At 42.5% G+C, this 16875-nt stretch overlaps 1 protein-coding gene across 10 annotated transcripts in view; it reads right to left on the reverse strand.

The window, feature by feature from the left end:
• Window positions 1–2258: 2258 nt before the first annotated feature.
• Window positions 2259–16875, reverse strand: part of RCAN3 (RCAN family member 3) — a 38681-nt gene continuing 24064 nt past the window's right edge. For 4 of the 10 annotated variants that reach the window (XM_023745431.1, XM_023745429.1, XM_023745430.1 and 1 more), the window contains exons 3-5: window positions 13536–13709; window positions 12405–12576; window positions 9994–10687 (exon numbers count right to left, since the gene is read on the reverse strand). In XM_023745431.1, the coding sequence (XP_023601199.1) occupies window positions 10503–10687; window positions 12405–12576; window positions 13536–13709 (531 nt within the window). In that variant the 3' untranslated portion in view covers window positions 9994–10502. Of the gene's footprint in view, window positions 2417–4628; window positions 4810–9993; window positions 10688–12404; window positions 12577–13535; window positions 13710–16875 lie in introns of those variants that run through there. The other 6 variants (XM_014446475.2, XR_001345652.2, XR_002826575.1 and 3 more) reach the window with 6 other exon arrangements.

Raw genomic sequence — 16875 nt, forward strand, 5'->3', positions numbered from 1 at the left:
TCCGAAGCAAAGCAGGGTATTGTGAGCAGAGAAGACACAAGAGCGTGCTTTTCCACCCGGGTGTGTAAATAGGGGAGTATAAATAGAAAGTGGGAATGGCATGTGCAAACTCTGACAACTATGTAAAATGTATTTAAGATTTGAAGGGAATTTGGTGAAATATACATAAAGTGTGGTGGCTTTCCATGCTCTTTTTTTTGTCAAGATGATAATGTTTATATAAAAGTTTCACAAGGCAATGAAAATTGCTTATGAAATTGCCCAACAAGCCATGCCTGTTTCAGATATGCCATATGGAGCCTTAGACGCTGGGAGATTTAAAAATCACAGAGACACAGACACAGCTTTTTCCATATAGAAAGTACAGAGGGTGCTTCTCTGTCCCGTGAGCAGAGGATGCTGCTGCAAACCAGCCTCTGAGCACCTGGGTCTTTAGCTCCTGGCCCGGACCGTGCCGTCTCTCACTTCTCCCCTCAAAACCTTCATCTGCTGTTTATGGCCTTTGAGATGGTTGCTGGGGAAACCAGACAAATGTCATGTAGGACTAGAATGCAATTTCAGGAAGGAGATGAAGCAGAGAGACCCATGAATCCAGAGAAATCCAAGTCCACATTGATTAATCTAGTCCCCCCCATCACCCCCCCCCCCCCACAAAAAAAAGAGGAAACAAACATATCTAGGCCAATTGATTTTGAAATAAATTCCTTGCCTCTCAGCCAAGGGGGGGGAGAGAAGAGCAAAGGCCAAGAGAAGTCAGAGTTCTTACATATCTACAGCACACACAGGGTGACTTCACGTGGCTGTTCCCCAGACAGACATGTGGCACCAGAGGCGAGACCCAGAGGGGCAGGCACCCCTTCCACGAGCCGTTGGCCTGCTTTGGAGTTAACTCCCCATTTTGCCTCCAGGGAACATTTGCCCAATGGAGCTTCAGAAAGAAGAGAGTGAAGGAGGCTGAGCCAGGTGTCTGCAACCGCAGAAAGTCACCCGATCTCCCTGGGCCTGTTTTCTCATCTGCAGGGTGGCAGGTTGGACTGTTTGGTCTCCATGGGAAGTCTGGTTGACATAACTTCCTGATAACAGCTGGTCCAGGTAATTACCTGGCAACTTCCTCATTTTTATGTCACGTAAAAAGAAATATTGACTGATTTTAGGGGGGGGGGGAGATTATCTATTGTTCCACTTATTTTATGCATTCATTCGTTAATTCTTGTATGTGCCCTGACCAGGGATTAAACCAGCAACCTTAGCATATTGGGACAATGCCCTAACCAACTGAGCTACCCAGCCGCGGCTTTTCTTAAATACCACTTTAAAAATCACTATCCCTCCAAAAAACTTTGGTCCCCTTCTAAGCATTGCAAAGTAGAGACCGTTTAATTTTTCCAAGCATTTTGGACCATAAACTTTTCCCAAATAACAACATACTTTGAGACGCTCTATTAAAATACCTAACCTGCACATGACTTATATTCACACCTCCTGGGTCTCAGAAGACCAGGGGGGAAGTCTGGCAAGATTTGAGATCTTCCCTATGTGCTTCAGAATTTAAATTTTTCCTCCTTCTAGGTTAGAGCCATATTTTAACTTGTTTCTTGGTGATAACAGAATCTCTGATACATACATTGCTGAGTTCAACTTTGAAGTCAGTTGTTTTTTTTTTTTTAATGCAGCAAATTACTTAAACCTTTATTCTTGTATTTTCTATTCTGCATTTAAAAAATTGTTTTATCTTTAGGATATTTGCAGTGGTTTTCCAATTTGCTGTTTTAGCCAAGAAATCCCTAGCTTGGGTGAAACCTTATTCTAAGAGCATATGCACAACAAATAAAGATAAAGTGGACAGGTGAGCACAGCCCCTAACCTGGCAGCTCTGATTCCAGTCCCAGGGGGGCTGCCATCCAGATGTGAATGTGGCAACGCCTCTGGAGCCACTTACTTGTAAAGGTGAGAGTGGGGGGTTTGGGGACGGGGAGTGTTTTGAACTGCTCTGCTGAGATCTCACAGGGGTTGGATCTCAGTCCCCACTATCCCCCCATCCTTTCAAAAGGAGCAGGTCTGTTTACCGCCCCCCCCCTTTTGTCATGCAATCAGCTTCACATTGGCCTATAAGGCTTCACTTGAACAAAGAGCAGAGTTCTATGGCTTAAAAATTTTAGCAAAGAACCCACTGCACTAGATAACCTCTACGGTAGTCATTTCTAGCTTCAATATTTTGATTTGGAGATTTTTTTTTTAACCAAGACAGGAGATAAGCCTTTAATAGGAATAAATTATTTTTAACTGAAGAGCAAACCAGGGTTAAAAACTTTTCTCGGTGAAGACGACAAACACGAACCGTGGTGGTTATTTCCAGGGCTGGCGGTGAGTCACCACTTCAACTCCTCAGGACACAGCATTCAAGTTCAACTGGAATCTAGTTAAACAAACGTAATTTCGCTTTCTGTCTTTTTTTGTATTAATACCTAAGTATACTTATTAATAATTCTACACACAAAGAACTCAATTCAGTGGGTTGATTTAAAAAACAACAACCACTAACTTTATTTTTATTAGCTTTAAAAACAAAACTTGTTACAATCAATCACAGACTCCCAAAAAATTACAGTCTGCTTCTGTCACCTTGACAGGACAAGGAATGTTTAAATGTCCTCAAAGTACAGGGTAGGCCACGCTGACAAGACACAAACTACTACACACAGTGGACGGCCACTTCAAGCGCACAAAAATATGGAGCACTTATGTGTAAATGACTGGCCAGTTTTTTGAAGTACAATAGATATTTACTAGCGTTTATAGTACCAGCAAGGTAACGTGGCCAAAAATAGAACACGAGATCACAAACACGTTCAGACGAAATGGCAAGTTCAGCTCCCGGGTTCCAGTAAGACAGAAGGATGGGGAACTTTTCTTTAACTCGGAGGGTAAGCACAATACAGCAGAAATGAAAATCCACACTCACGGGAACCGCTTTGGGCTGAGGAGCAGCGGGAAGAATGTATGGCACAGTAACAGGATTAGCCACCTTGATCTCTCCTCAGCCCCCAGTCTGAGTTAGGAAGATTGGGCCGACACAGAAAACACCGAAACACACACATTATCTGCAGTGACAGAAACCTTCCATATGACAAGAATGAACATTCAGTCAAAGCTGTGTGCTTACAGGGCGGGATTTTGTCTACGTTTACACTAGACCCTGCTTATTTTGTCAAAATATATTTTTATTGATTTCAGACAGGAAGGGAGAGGAAGAGATAGAAACATCAATGAGAGAGAATCATCGATTGGCTGCCTCCTGCACATCCCCCAATGGGGATCGAGCCCACAACCTGGGCATATGCCCCGACTAGGAATCGAGCTGTGACCTCCTGGTGCATAGGTCAACGCTCAACCACTGAGCATGCCAGTCGGGCCAATGGGCCCTGTTTAACTGGGCAGAGATACTTTGACTCAGACCGAGATTATTCTTAATCTTGGTGGGAAAGTTCTGTTTTGAACATGACCATTTTTATCATCTTTTCGGTCACTGAAACTAGCAGTTGTTGCAATTTTCGGTTGTTCTGTTGCTTGAATATTTGGTAATAATAACAACACTCTTCAAAGTACTAACCTTTCCCCGATTCATGGTTAGAGAAACCAAAGGCTGACCCACACTCCAAGGGGCGTTCAGAAAACAACTGAGCACGTATCAAACTGTGGGACAAGGTTCATAAGTCTTATTCTTTAACCCTACTTAACTTCCTAACAGTGAGCTTCCACAACATGGACTCAGCTCCCCAGCCAGGAGGCAACTATTTCTCCAAGTCTTTGATTCCTTTACTAGCGGCCTTTACTAGGGTCCCCAGGCCTGGCCAGCGATCAGGGCCCATCAGGTTCCCTGCTTCCCCCCCTCCCTTGCCACCCAAGCGCCGCCCCCACCACCACACAGCTCCCCCCACCCCAAACCGCCTCCACACCTCCCCGCCTCCTCCTTCCCTTGCTCCCTTAGCACCCCATGGACACTGGTCGCCCGCCATGTTCCATGCCACCCCCTGGTGGTCAGTGCACGTCATAGCGAGCGACTGAACTCCAGTTCTCCTGGGAGAACTCCCGAGGTGATACTTTACATATTAGCCTTTTATATATATAGATACCGGCACGCTTACTACAGGTAATGCTTCCTTTCGTACAGGAAGATGCCAATGCAGCTGTGTGAGAAGGAGCCCAGGAGTGGGAAAGGGAGGGTGCAGCACACAGCTCTGGAGAGAAAGATCATGTCCGGCAGATGGTGAACCTGACGCGTCAAAGAACTTCATACATTTCCCATTGCTTCATTATGCTTGGGGTTTCCCCCTTCCTAAGTAAAGCCATGGTCCGTAAAAGTCTCTACAGAAGTATGAAGCGCAGTCAGCTGTCAGTCTTTCCCAGTGTTACCAGCACTGAGAGTGTCATTCCACCGCACTCTTTCCTAATCACGTTGATCTCATCCGGCTTCACTGGAGTCACATCTCAAGTGTGACCCTATTTTAATGGAATCGCTACTAAAATCTGGGAAAGCCCACATAAATGTCAGTGCACATGCTGGCTACCAAGAGCACACTGTTGAAAAGTACATTCCAATACTAGTGGTACAATAACAGCAAAAACAAAACATGGAACATCCAGTTTATTAATTACAATTACTAAGTTACCGACTTCATGACCTATGATTTTTCATTGCCTTATTCATTGTATCCCATCAGGGGGAAATGCCCCTCCCCTTTGGCTTTTTTGTTGTTGTTGTTGTTTTTGAATGACATGGATTCACTGCCTCTGAGTTTCTTTCAGGGGCTAATGAAAGAAAAAATAGAAGGAGGGCTGGTCTGGGAGTTGGGAATGCCAACTCTAGTCCCTGAGCTGCCTTTCTGTGGGTTTTCAAGCAAGTCACATCACCTCTGTTTTCTAATCTGCGTGCCATGAGGATTGGACTATGATTCCCAAGGTCACCTTCAGCTCTGTGATTGAGATTCTGAGAAATCAAATCTTTTTACCTTTTTTTAAAGAATTATTTTTTATCGATTTCAGAGAGGAAGGGAGAGGGAGAGATAGATAGAAACATCAATGATGAGAGAGAATCATCAGTGGGCTGCCTCCTGCACGCCCCACACTGGGGATCGAGCCCGCAACCCTAGCATATGCCCTGACCGGATATCGAACCATGACCACCTGGTTCATAGACAGATGCTCAACTATGAGCCAAGCCAGCTGGGCCACATCTTTTTATTTTATATCACAACATTTTTTTTTTTTTGGTTATTGTAACTGTTTTATTGTCACTGATAATACTGCTTAGCCTCCATGTACACAAATATAAAAATGTAAGGAAAGGAGCAGAATTATGGAAATACTAGCACTATCAATGATTATCAGTTATAAATGAATTCTAATCTATAACAAAGATTTTAATGACACAGTAGATTGGATGTTAGAAAAAGCGAGCGACTTAATGGAAAAAGAAATGCCACTAAAAAGCAAGAAGCTTGTGCAATAAATTAGAGCTTCCACAAAAGTGAAACCAAGGTCAAGGTGAAATCAAGTTCACGGAGCTTCACCAGAACCAGTCCTGGTCTTCGGGACCCAATGAGAGTAAGAGAGACAGGCACATCAACTGGAAAAAGTGCTAGCGATGAGATTCTGAAGGCAAGGCAAAAGAAAGAAAACTGAAAAATTTTGAGGAAAATAGAAATGAAACAGTGAAACTGCTATAGTCTTTCTGTCTGGCTCTGGGCAGTGGTTCTGTGAAAAAAAATCTTTTTTCATATGTAAAAGCTCTTTTTTAAATTGAATTTATTGGGGTGATACTGGTTAACAAAATTATACAGGTTTCAGGTGCACAATCCCACCGCACCTCACTCAGCACCCAGGTCAGTCTCCTTCCATCACCATGTATCACCCCTGTACTCTCCTCCACCCGCCTCCCCACCTCATCCCTGGCAATGCCCACACTGTGGTCCGTGTCTATGAAAAAGTTTGAAACTTTGTGCTTTCACTTGGGAAGCAATCTGAAAAAGTATATGAACTATACGCACAGGTGTCTATGTGTGTATGTGTGAAATCAGAAGCAGGCACGGCCGGGGGGATCTGGGTGGCCCCCTAAGGAGGAACCCCGGCCAAGTGGTTTCTGAACACGGGGCCTTTCCTGTTGGTGGTGCACGGCAGTCAAGGGCCACTGACAGACGCACTGAAGTGGGCTGCATATGCTAAGAATTATTTCCCCCACGGGAAGGCCTCATGATGACATCTGACAGATATGACTAAGCAGCCACTTGCAGCAGTTCAGAGACAAGGAGAACGGACGTCATTCGTTCTCAGCAGGAAATGACATGAACGCCAGCTATCGGGCATTCACCGTGCGTCAGGCAATGCTCTAAGCACTGTCTTAACTCACTGAATCTCCCCAGCATTCCTGTGAGAACATCCTTATCGCCACTGTACAGATGAGGACTTCAACGTCGGAAAGATTGAGTAACTTGTCCAAGGTCAAAAAGCTGGTTAAGGAAGACTCGGGCAGTCTGGCTTCTGAGTCCACATTCTTAACCACCAGAATGTTCCTACCTACATTTCTCAGTGATACTTATCCAGACCCAACAGACACGAACAGTGGCTACTCAGGGCAGTCCGTCTTCTATTCATAGGGCAAACTGCAATTTGGTTTCAGCCAAATATGATACCAATACATTTTATTTTGAATGTTAGTGTTTTGTACTTCATGCTTAATTGGTAGATGTTTTGCTTTTGTAGTTGTAAGAGTTATAAGCACAAGGTATTTCTGCCTAATTTTAAGTTGCATTTAAGTAACATAATACAAGTAGCTTAGTGAGCTCTGAAGTGTTGGTGAGGATCTTTACCCGCACAACATACCCTCCAGAAATGCTGGTCTCTGTGGATGCTCAACGACTGACTTCCAACCCAGCTCTGGGAGCGATGGGTGTGTCTGTGCACCTGTGTGTTTAGTGTGTGCTGGCTCCTCACACGTCTGTCCAGTGTTGGTCTGTACATCTTGACCCTCCTCCCTTTAGTTCCCCATAATAACCACACGGGGTGACTAGTCACTGGCTCAATGACCTTAAGCTGGAATTTTCCAATCACAAGACTTACGGAAGATGAAGGCAAGACACATGCCAGAGAGAAGGCTGGCTGGTGTGCGGGAGGAGGGAGAGGCCACAGAGGACCGAGACACGTGAATGAACCTTCGTCATGCCACAGGCCCAGCCATGCTGGGGCAGGGCCTGCTCGTGCCAACCGTGCTTCCTAAATCCTTCCGTGTGACATTTCAAAATTTTATCTAATGTGTTCAGTGCTCATAGGCTGTTTCTGGTGCGTACCAGACATTCTTATGTGCGCAACTCACAAACAGGCATCTGATTTGATCCTCAAACAGCCCTATGAGGGGATCTCCTTTTTTTTTTTAAATTAGAGATGTTACTTTATTTTTTTTAAAAAAATATGTTTTTATTGATTTTTTAGAGAGAGTAAAACAAAGATGTATATTTTTGATATTTATTTTATATATTTAAATGCCATTTAACAAAGAAAAATCAACCAAAAAAATGAGTTCGTGTGTCACCTCTGACACGCGTGTCATAGGTTCGCCATCACTGTCCTAGTTCATAGGTTGATACTCAACCACTGAGCCATGGCAGCCGGGCAACCAGTATCTTTTTAAAGGATTCATTTCCGATGTCCTCAGGAGGGTATGCTGAGAGAGCCTAGGGCGTAAGAGCCAATGCTCCACAGGCCCTATGGCTGTCCTTACCGTTACAGGCTTCTTACCCCCACGCATGCTTTCTCCTGACCAAAGCCTCATGTTCTTCCCTCACAGTTACCTAAATGACTCGATTCCCAAGAAGAGGTTATGATTTCTGAAGAAAACATGGCTACTATACTATCATAGTTAAATCTAAATAACTCAATTTCAAAGAAGAAAAGATGTAGATAAATGTATTTAAAGGAACTTAAAAAAAAAAAAAGGACACAGAGACTCATCGCCTGCAAAATGGTTACATGAACTGGATATAAAATAGTCAAAAGAACGGAGACCAGAAAACCTTGGATATTTTTTTCCATGGAGATCCTGGTTGATTTCATAATGTTAAAAAGTTAATGAGCATTTAGTAGTTCTTCTTTCAGAGTTCATCTTACTGAAATATTATATTAGAAAGAATGAAAATATTAATTTCCCCATTCAGAAAAGTTAACTATATATTAAATAATTATAGATATATATATTTAATTTTAGTTTAAGATTTTCTTCAATTTATTTAATGCTCTCTCTCAAAAAAGAAAGGAGAACAAACATTTGGGGTAATTTGCACTACTTGACTTTCGATTCATTTTTCCACTTATTTATGCATTCATTGGTTGATTCTTGTATGTGCCCTGACCAGGGATTGAACTTACAACCTTGGCATATTGGGATGATGCTCTAACCAACTGAGCTATCTGGCCAGGCTAACACTGCTTCGATGTTTTTCCCACTAATTTTTAGAGAGAATGGAAGGAAGAGAGGGGGAGAGAGAGGGAGAGAGAGAAAGAGAAACATTGATGTGAGAGAAACATATTGATTGGTTGCCTCCTGAACCCGCCCTGACTGGGCTGGGGATCGAACCTGCAACGCAGGTAAGCACCCTTGACCGGGAATCAAACCCTAGACACTATGGTGCACAGACTGGTACTCTAACCATTGAGCAACACTGGCCAGGGCAACACTGCTTGACTTTTTAAAAAGTTTTCAATGTTAAGGACACAAATACTCTTTCTTAACTGGAAGATAGAGAATAAGAACCAAGCTAAATAATAAAACATGGATTTTGGTCACTTAGAAAATTACAGTGAATAAATATAACTAAAAGGAAATTTTTAAATCCTCAACTGTTGAAAATACATACATTTCTTGGCTTGTAGGGTCCATGGTGCAATGATGGACTGCCAAATGGTGATCTGAATTTAATAAATTACTTATGGAATCACAAACCTGAACTGAATTTACACGGAGGCGTAGCAGTGGTAGATATGTACAAATAGAAGAGTTTATCACCTCAGAGTATTTCAGAGCAAGGAAAACATACAAAACTTTTTTTTGCAATATAGTTAAGTCCTCAGAAATAAAGTCTACCATAGAACATCTAAACCACAAAAACATGTTACCAAAAATGTACAGATATCACGCCTGCATGTCTGCATTTTTCTCTCTTTTATAGCGGTAGCCACACTGTATTAGGCCAAACTCAGGTGTGCAACCCCTTTCCATACAGACCAGGCACTCCAGACATCTGCCATACAAATAAAACAGCCGTGTGAGCAGAGAATCAGCAGAGCAAAGCATTGAGTTATGAGACTTTTCTATAAAAAGGTCTTTAAAGTCTGAACAGACCCACCCAAATTAAAAAGATTCTTGCTTCGACTTTAGGAAGTTCAACTATCCACTCTGAAACGTAAGTGAGAAACAATTCTATGATAGGGGAAATGCCTACTGTAAAAAACCTCACCAAAAAAGAAAAGTCTGACTACCAAAATGATCTCCCCATCTTTCCCTAATTCACAGAAACGGAGTAAGTGTGGCTTTTCTTTCAAGATGAAAAATGCTCAAATGGACACTTTTAAAATGGTTTGTAAGAAAATCTGACCATTTCCTTTTCTAATTTAAAGTCTACGAATGACACACAAATATGTACAGCACAGGACAGGAGAACGTAGCAGGTGGCTGGGAGCAGCTGGGATGCCACAGGCTGGCACACGGTCACAAGCGGCAGCCGGCAGCAGCCACCTGAGCCATAAGCAGGGGAGCTCCCGCGAAACCCCAGCCAAAGCAGCAGCTCCTCCTCTGACACGCGGACAGAGGTGTGCCCATCGCTCTCCTCGGATTCCAGGTCAGAAAACGGTATGCACGCGGATCTGTGCCATTCGATTCTGATAGTCAACGTGAATTTGGCATTTCTTCCCCAAAGTTAAAGAAAATAAAATACTAGAGAAAAATGATTTTCTATGAATTATTCTATACTTCAGGTTTCTTGACGTGCAAAAAATTTCAGGTATACTGAATAGTAATTAAGCTTTGATCAAGAGGTTTAGTTAGAAGCTGTTATACCAGTACAAAAATACCCACACTAGATTATTAAAACTGTAAGACTACTTGTAAATTCATAGAAACGGGACTGCGCTCGGCGACTACAGCTTTAGTTTTGGGGTTCTCCATGCTACACAGAATCAGGGAAAGGAACATTCCTGGAGGGGGCCGTGTTCCTAATTGGCTACTGTTCAAAGTGGTCAAGAGATGCTGCATGTTGGGGGCCAATCCTTGCAGTGCTTCTCAGAATATCAGCCTCTACTCTAGACTGCCGTGTCCACGGCGCAGGCGTGGTGAACACACGGCCTCGCATGCCCTGCTCACCTCACCTACACCACGAGCAGCAGTGCCCCAGCAGGGGGCACTGTTTCCACGACCAGCACCCGCGATGGCAGCTGCCTCGCGCCACCATCAGGCCTCACGGGGCACAGTCGAAGGTCTGGGGCTCGCTCAGTGCTGTGGCTGGGGGTTCCGGGCGCCTGGTCTGGGTAATTTTCTGTTTGGGGTTTTTTGTTTCCTCTACCTCTTCCGTTTCACTTTCACAGACGTGCACCACCACGCTGGGTGTCGACTCAGTTCCTGCATGAAGTTCGTATTTCTCTCCTGTGGAGGGAAACAGCAAAAAGAAGTGCTTTGTCTCCTGAAACTTCTTGTTCTACTCACATTGTAATTGCTGACTATTGGTTTTTCAATCTCTAAATCCTATGTCAGCTCAGTCGTGGTGGCTCGGTGGTTGAGCATCGACATATGAACCAGGAGGTCATGGTTCAACTACTAGTCAGGGCTCATGCCCAGGTTGCAGGCTCGATCCCCAGTGTGGGGTGTGCAGGAGGCAGCCAATCAATGATTCTCTCTTATCCCTGATGTTTCTATTTCTCTCTCCCCCCCTCACTTCCTCTCTGAAATTAATAAAAAATGTATTTTAAAAAATAAATCCTATGTCAGAGCACTTTATCTTGTTTTGGCATTAGAGCTTTGATACTTCAAGGTTCTTAGGAAGTTTTGCTGTTTCAATGCCTCGGCCAGTGTGGCTCAGTTGGGTGGGCATTGCCTTGTGCACTGAAAGGTCGCCTGTTCAATTCCTGGTCAGGGCACATGCCTGGTTTTCAGGCTCAATTCTTGTAAGGGGCATGCAGGAGGCAGCTGATCGATGTTTTGCTCTAACATCAATGTTTCTCTCTTTCTCTCTCCCTCTCTCTACCACTCTCTGTAAAAATCAATTTTAAAAAACTTTTAAAAAAAGCCTTAGCCAGTGTTGCTCAGTGGATAGAGCGATGGCCTGTGGACCGAAGGGTCCTGGGTTCGATTCCATTCAAGGGCACATACTTTGGTTGCAGGCTCCTCCCTGGCCTGGGCCCTGGTCAGGGCTCGTGCAGGAGGCAACCAATCGTGTGTTTCTCTCACATTAATATTTCTCTCTGTCTTTCCCTCTCCCACAACTCTCTTTAAAAATCAATGGAAAAATATCCTCAGGGGAGGATTAAAAAAACAACAACAAACGAAAGAAAGAAGTGAGTAAGGAACACTGAGGTCTAGGAGTTAAAATGCTAATTACTATTCTATGAACAGTTAAGTGAATCTCTTAACTTCAGAATGGTTTCGGTTTTCCCTTGGGAGACATTTGTAATGTTCCAGCCAGAATGGGCAAGCTCTTTATTATAGGACCTCAGACATGATCGGCTCTAATGTCTAAAACAAAACAAAGCCATTTCCCCTCAAAATGACCCTTGAGTCCCCTACGACAGACCTAACATTGTCTTAGGCGGACAACTAGTCTGAACCAGCAATGAATGGCATTGATTTCTTATGTTATTTTAAAGGGATGAGAGACAGAAAGAAAAGAGAAGGAAAAGGAGAAAGGAAAATAAATAAAAAGAAGAATTTTGAAGGAATAATATGGTATTCGCCATTAATTCCTTCAAATACTAGTCAGTGGAGAAGCCGTCTGCCTGATACTCTGACGGAGCGGGGGAGAAAGCGACTAATATTCACTAACTGAGGTACCGGTAGAATTTGTAGCAGTAAGAATTGCAGTTCGATTTATTGAGTATCATGCATGTATCATTTAACCCTATAACCACACTGAAAGGGAGCGGGTGTGGTCCCTATTTTATAGATGAGAAAAACAGAGGCTAAGAGTGGAAGCTCAGCAAATTGCTCAAGATCACAGTTAGCAAATGCTAGTGAAGCCGGGCTTGTGGGACTTTATCCTTCACTCTGATCAGGTTGCCACTAGGTGGCTAGAATGCAAATAGCTCAATACGGTCTTTAGTACAAAAGTGTCTTTGGAACAAAACCAGGAAAGATAGCTGTTTGTTACCTGGTCCCAGCTTGGAAACAGCACAGAGTAGATCGTAATTTAAAAGCGGCATCGCGTCGTCCCCCTGCTTCCACCCCACGGGAGGAGACGCCGGAGGGGAGATGAGGAACTGCTTGACCGGCTGGGGCGGCTGTAGATACGACTTGTCTCGTGTTTCACGGGACACCTGAACCTGCAGGGAAGAAGATACTCAACGTTTGCCACTGGCCTATTTTCTCATTTCCATCTTTACATTAATTACTACATCTCTCTGGAGAAAATGAAAAATTTCTCTTTAACAGTCTGCGTCTCCCAGTGACGGGGTCTTGGTCTGTCTGGTTCACCACTGAAGACTCGGTGCACAGAACAGAGCCCGCATGAATCAAGTGCTCAATAAAGTAACAGTTGAATAAAAATAAATGGGTGAATAGATGAATGAATAACGAATGGTAGTAAGCACTAAATTCCAATTTTGGAAGAGATTAGGTTATTTGTCTCCATCTCAATCAACTCCACCAAGAAATGTCCAGACGTCTTTCATTTAGATTTGCATTTGGAGTGTGAGATAACAAACTTCTCTTTCCTTTTTTAATTTGAAAGCTAAGACCAAGAAAAAAATACTCTGTTGAAAATAAAACAGTGCACACAGTACATCAGCCTTCATTTCACCAATTCTTCCAAGAAGACAGTGGTTTCTCAGAGTCACATCAGTGAATAGAATGAGTACAGCCAATTCTCGGTAACCTCCCAGATGCTCAAAGTCTAAGACAGCCTGTGGTACAGCTTACAGCACCTCCCTGGTCATCCCGTAGGCCAGCAGCCATTTTCAATGGGGTATCTCATACAAATTACAGAACCCAGAAATGATTTCAGATATTTTCTCCAGTTTCCCTCATGAAATCCCAGTTCAGAAAAGCTCACAGAAAAATGAATTCCTTTAACTGCTAATTTAAAAAAATAGGAGGGTAAATACGCTTAATGCATAAATTTATGTATCTGTATAATAAAGGAGACAATATTTTTACATTATTTGCTGCCTGGGACTGTTCCTTTCCAAGGCCTCTGATGGAATATGGAAAGTGGAGAACTGCTAATATTTTTGGATGGAGAAGAACAAGGTTAGAGAACAGTGTCCGTGGCTCTGTGAAGTACCTGTGCAAAATACAGCTTCAGCTTCTTCCCGTTGAAGTCTGATTCGTGGAGTTCTATTCGTGCTCTGGCTGCTGCTTCAGGCTTGCTGAAATTTATTCTGACTCTTTTAAAGCTTTTAAACAACTGAAACGTAACCTGCTCATCATAGATGGTGAAAAGCGCTTCAAATCTCTCCTACAAATTGAGGAGCAGCAGGGCAGAGAGAATGGAAGGAAAAAGAAAAAAGAAAACCCTTTAACAAAATAAAATTTAAGTCATTAAACATAAGCAATGGGATAGAACTCATTATAATTTGCCTCCTCCCCCTCCCAAAAAAGCATATTTTTTTTGCAGGTATACAAGAACAGGTATCCTATTATTCATACACTAAATTCTGCAATTGCACTTATTTGAAAAGTAATTAACTTTATTACATACTAGGGGGGGGGGTGTCCCTCAGCCCAGCCTGCACCCTCTCCACTCCGGGACCCCTCGAGGGATGTCCAACTGCCCTGTGGGATCAGGCCTAAACGGGCAGTCAGACATCCCTCTCACCATCCAGGACTGCTGGCTCCCAACCGCTCGCCTGCCTGCCTGATCACCCCCTAACCCAGAGGTGGGCAACCTTTTTGTGAGTGCATGCCAAAACCAGCAAAATCTCTGACTCAAAATTCTTCTGCGTGCCAACCCTAATTTTTTGAGAACATGTTACGCCTACTTGATAGCTCTTAAGGTGTACGTATGTGAAGAACCTTGAAGAAATAATAAAATTCATTCGAGTGACAAAAACACAGTATATGATGATGAAAAATACATTTATTTTTTAATGTATACATGTACACTGACAGTCCGACAGAAAACTTTATGACTCCGTTTGATATTATCAGTGGGACTTTTGCTGCTGCATCACGGATGACAGAGATTTTACATCAGGTTTATATTTCGTGACCTTCAGCGATATGCACGAGCTACTACTTTCATCCGTCAGGCTACTCCTATTACAAGACTTAACAAAATTCATCACTGAGAACAAAGATTCACAAGCATATGTGGATGAAACCAAAACACTGGTCGGATCTAGGAAGGCAGGGAGAGTTAAGGCAGAGGCATAGAAATTGCTCTTTCCCTCTCTCGTCAATCCATGTCTATGGTCTTTAAGATAACTTGTTATGTAAAATTATTTATTTATCTAAGATGAACCTACACTGAATTTATCTGAAAAATAAAAAAGTCGATATTAAGAAAAAAATTGTAAATGGAAGATTATAAGAGAGGGTTTCGTGTGCCAGCAAAAGTTACTGGTGTGCCATGTTTGGCACACGTGCCAGGGGTTGCCCACCCCTGCCCTAACCACTCCCCTGCCAGCCTGATCAATGCCTAACTGTTCCCCTGCCGGCCTGATCGCCCCTAACTGCCCTCCCCTGCCAGCCTGGTCACCCCTAACTGCTCTTCCCTGCCAGCCCAGTCACCCCTAACTGCCCTCCTCTGCCAGCCCGGTCACCCCTAACTGCCCTCCCCTGCCAGGCATCTTGTGGCCACATGGGGGCGGCCATCTTGTGTGTTTGAATCATGGTCAATTTGCATACTGGTCATGACTAATTAGCATACCAGGGCTAATTAGCATATCTCTCTCTTATTATTGTGTTGGTCAATTTGCATACTGGTGCTGACTAATTAGCATACCTGGTCATTACTAATTAGCATATCTGGGCTAATTAGCATATCCCTCTCTTATTATATAGGATTGTATAGATTCAATTTATAAAATAAATATAAAGTATTATAAAATACATGTAAGGTATAAAAAAATGACAAACATGTCTAATTTTAGAACAAGCACATTCCTACTGTTTTGAAGTCCCCAGTGTGGCAGCTGTTTGTTCCCCCATCTTGCTCCTTTCCTCCTTCCAAGTAACCATTCCTGGAGTTTGTGCTCATCGCTCCCTTGCTTTTCTTATGGTTTCACACTTATTTATATGCCTGAAGATATGGTAATGTTGTATGTATTCTTCAATAGCTCGTTTTTCTTTACATTTTGTTTCTAAGTTCTTCCTTGTTGTTGTGTGTAACTGAAAGTCATCCTTTTTCACTGCTGTATGGTATTCCACTATGGAGCCATACCATGATTTGTCTAGTGCTGTTGGAATTAGGCAACCAATTGCATGACAGACCTGGTGCTAAGGCTGGATTCCCAATGTATTACAAGGGGAGGTGAGAGGTACCAATCAACCTTATTCTTATGTACTATACTATTTCTACATATTAATGTAATGTGGACAAATAAATAACATTATAGAGATAGTAAGGATTTAAAAATAGCATGCCAGTTCTTAAATATAAACATGTAAATATATTAAATACTAATAATTAGTAATACTTCCAGGCACTTTTCATAGTTTCCTCAGCATCTATTTCAAAGATGGCTGGCTTTATCACTTTAAAAAAAAATTAGAATTGAGATTTTGTGAAATTCCATTTAATTCTTGATCGATGCTTGGTAGATGCTTACTTTCAACATATCTTGAATACTAAGTAAATATTAAATTTCTCACATGAGCCAGTTAAGAAACATGATCACGAAACACAATGAAAGTGGAAACTAAAGAAGAATTAATGGAGCATGGTTTATGAAAGATTAGTATTTTGTAATTCTGCACATAACACAATCTTCCTTTCCCGGGGTAAAAGAACCCTGTATTTATTCCTAACTCCCCTCAACAATGAATATTTCTAGAAACAATAATACAAGCTCTCTTGCAAACTCAACAGCTACTTGATAATCACATGCTTCTTCCTTTTTCCTTTCAAAACAATTTTTTTTTTTTACCATTCCAGAAATACACTGTGACTGAATGTAAGAAGCAGATGACAGCAATGGGTTATATGGGTCTCTCTCTTCTAAATTCCAACACCTGTGAACTGGTTAAGATTTATTAAAAAACGAAGCTATGTAAGAGTTGATAAGTAAGCTTTTTCAGTTTTCTTAGTTCTTTGCCCCTCCTTCACATCCATGTTTCCCTTGGTGTAGCATAAATATGGTTTATGAAAATGTGTGACTTCTAGTGTGAGGTGCTGCATAAAACACGAAAAATTAATGTGGAGGCAAAACTATTTGAGGAAAAAGATACGAACCCTTAGCTGACAGCTATGCCCTTCCTAGGCTGTCCCTGACCACCTGGCGAAAGCTCAGAAGAGGACATAATCCATAGACATGGACTGCAGATTACTGTGACAAATAAGTCGTGACAAACATAATTCAGTTCAGCAAGCAATGATCTTTCTCCCTGGAATTATTTTAGAAATAAATAATTCACATTGATAAGTTTCTGAATTCTCTAATGATGAAACATTAATACCGTCC

This window comes from Myotis lucifugus, unplaced genomic scaffold (genome assembly GCF_000147115.1).
Source record: "Myotis lucifugus unplaced genomic scaffold, Myoluc2.0 scaffold_541, whole genome shotgun sequence".
Lineage (NCBI taxonomy): Eukaryota > Metazoa > Chordata > Mammalia > Chiroptera > Vespertilionidae > Myotis > Myotis lucifugus.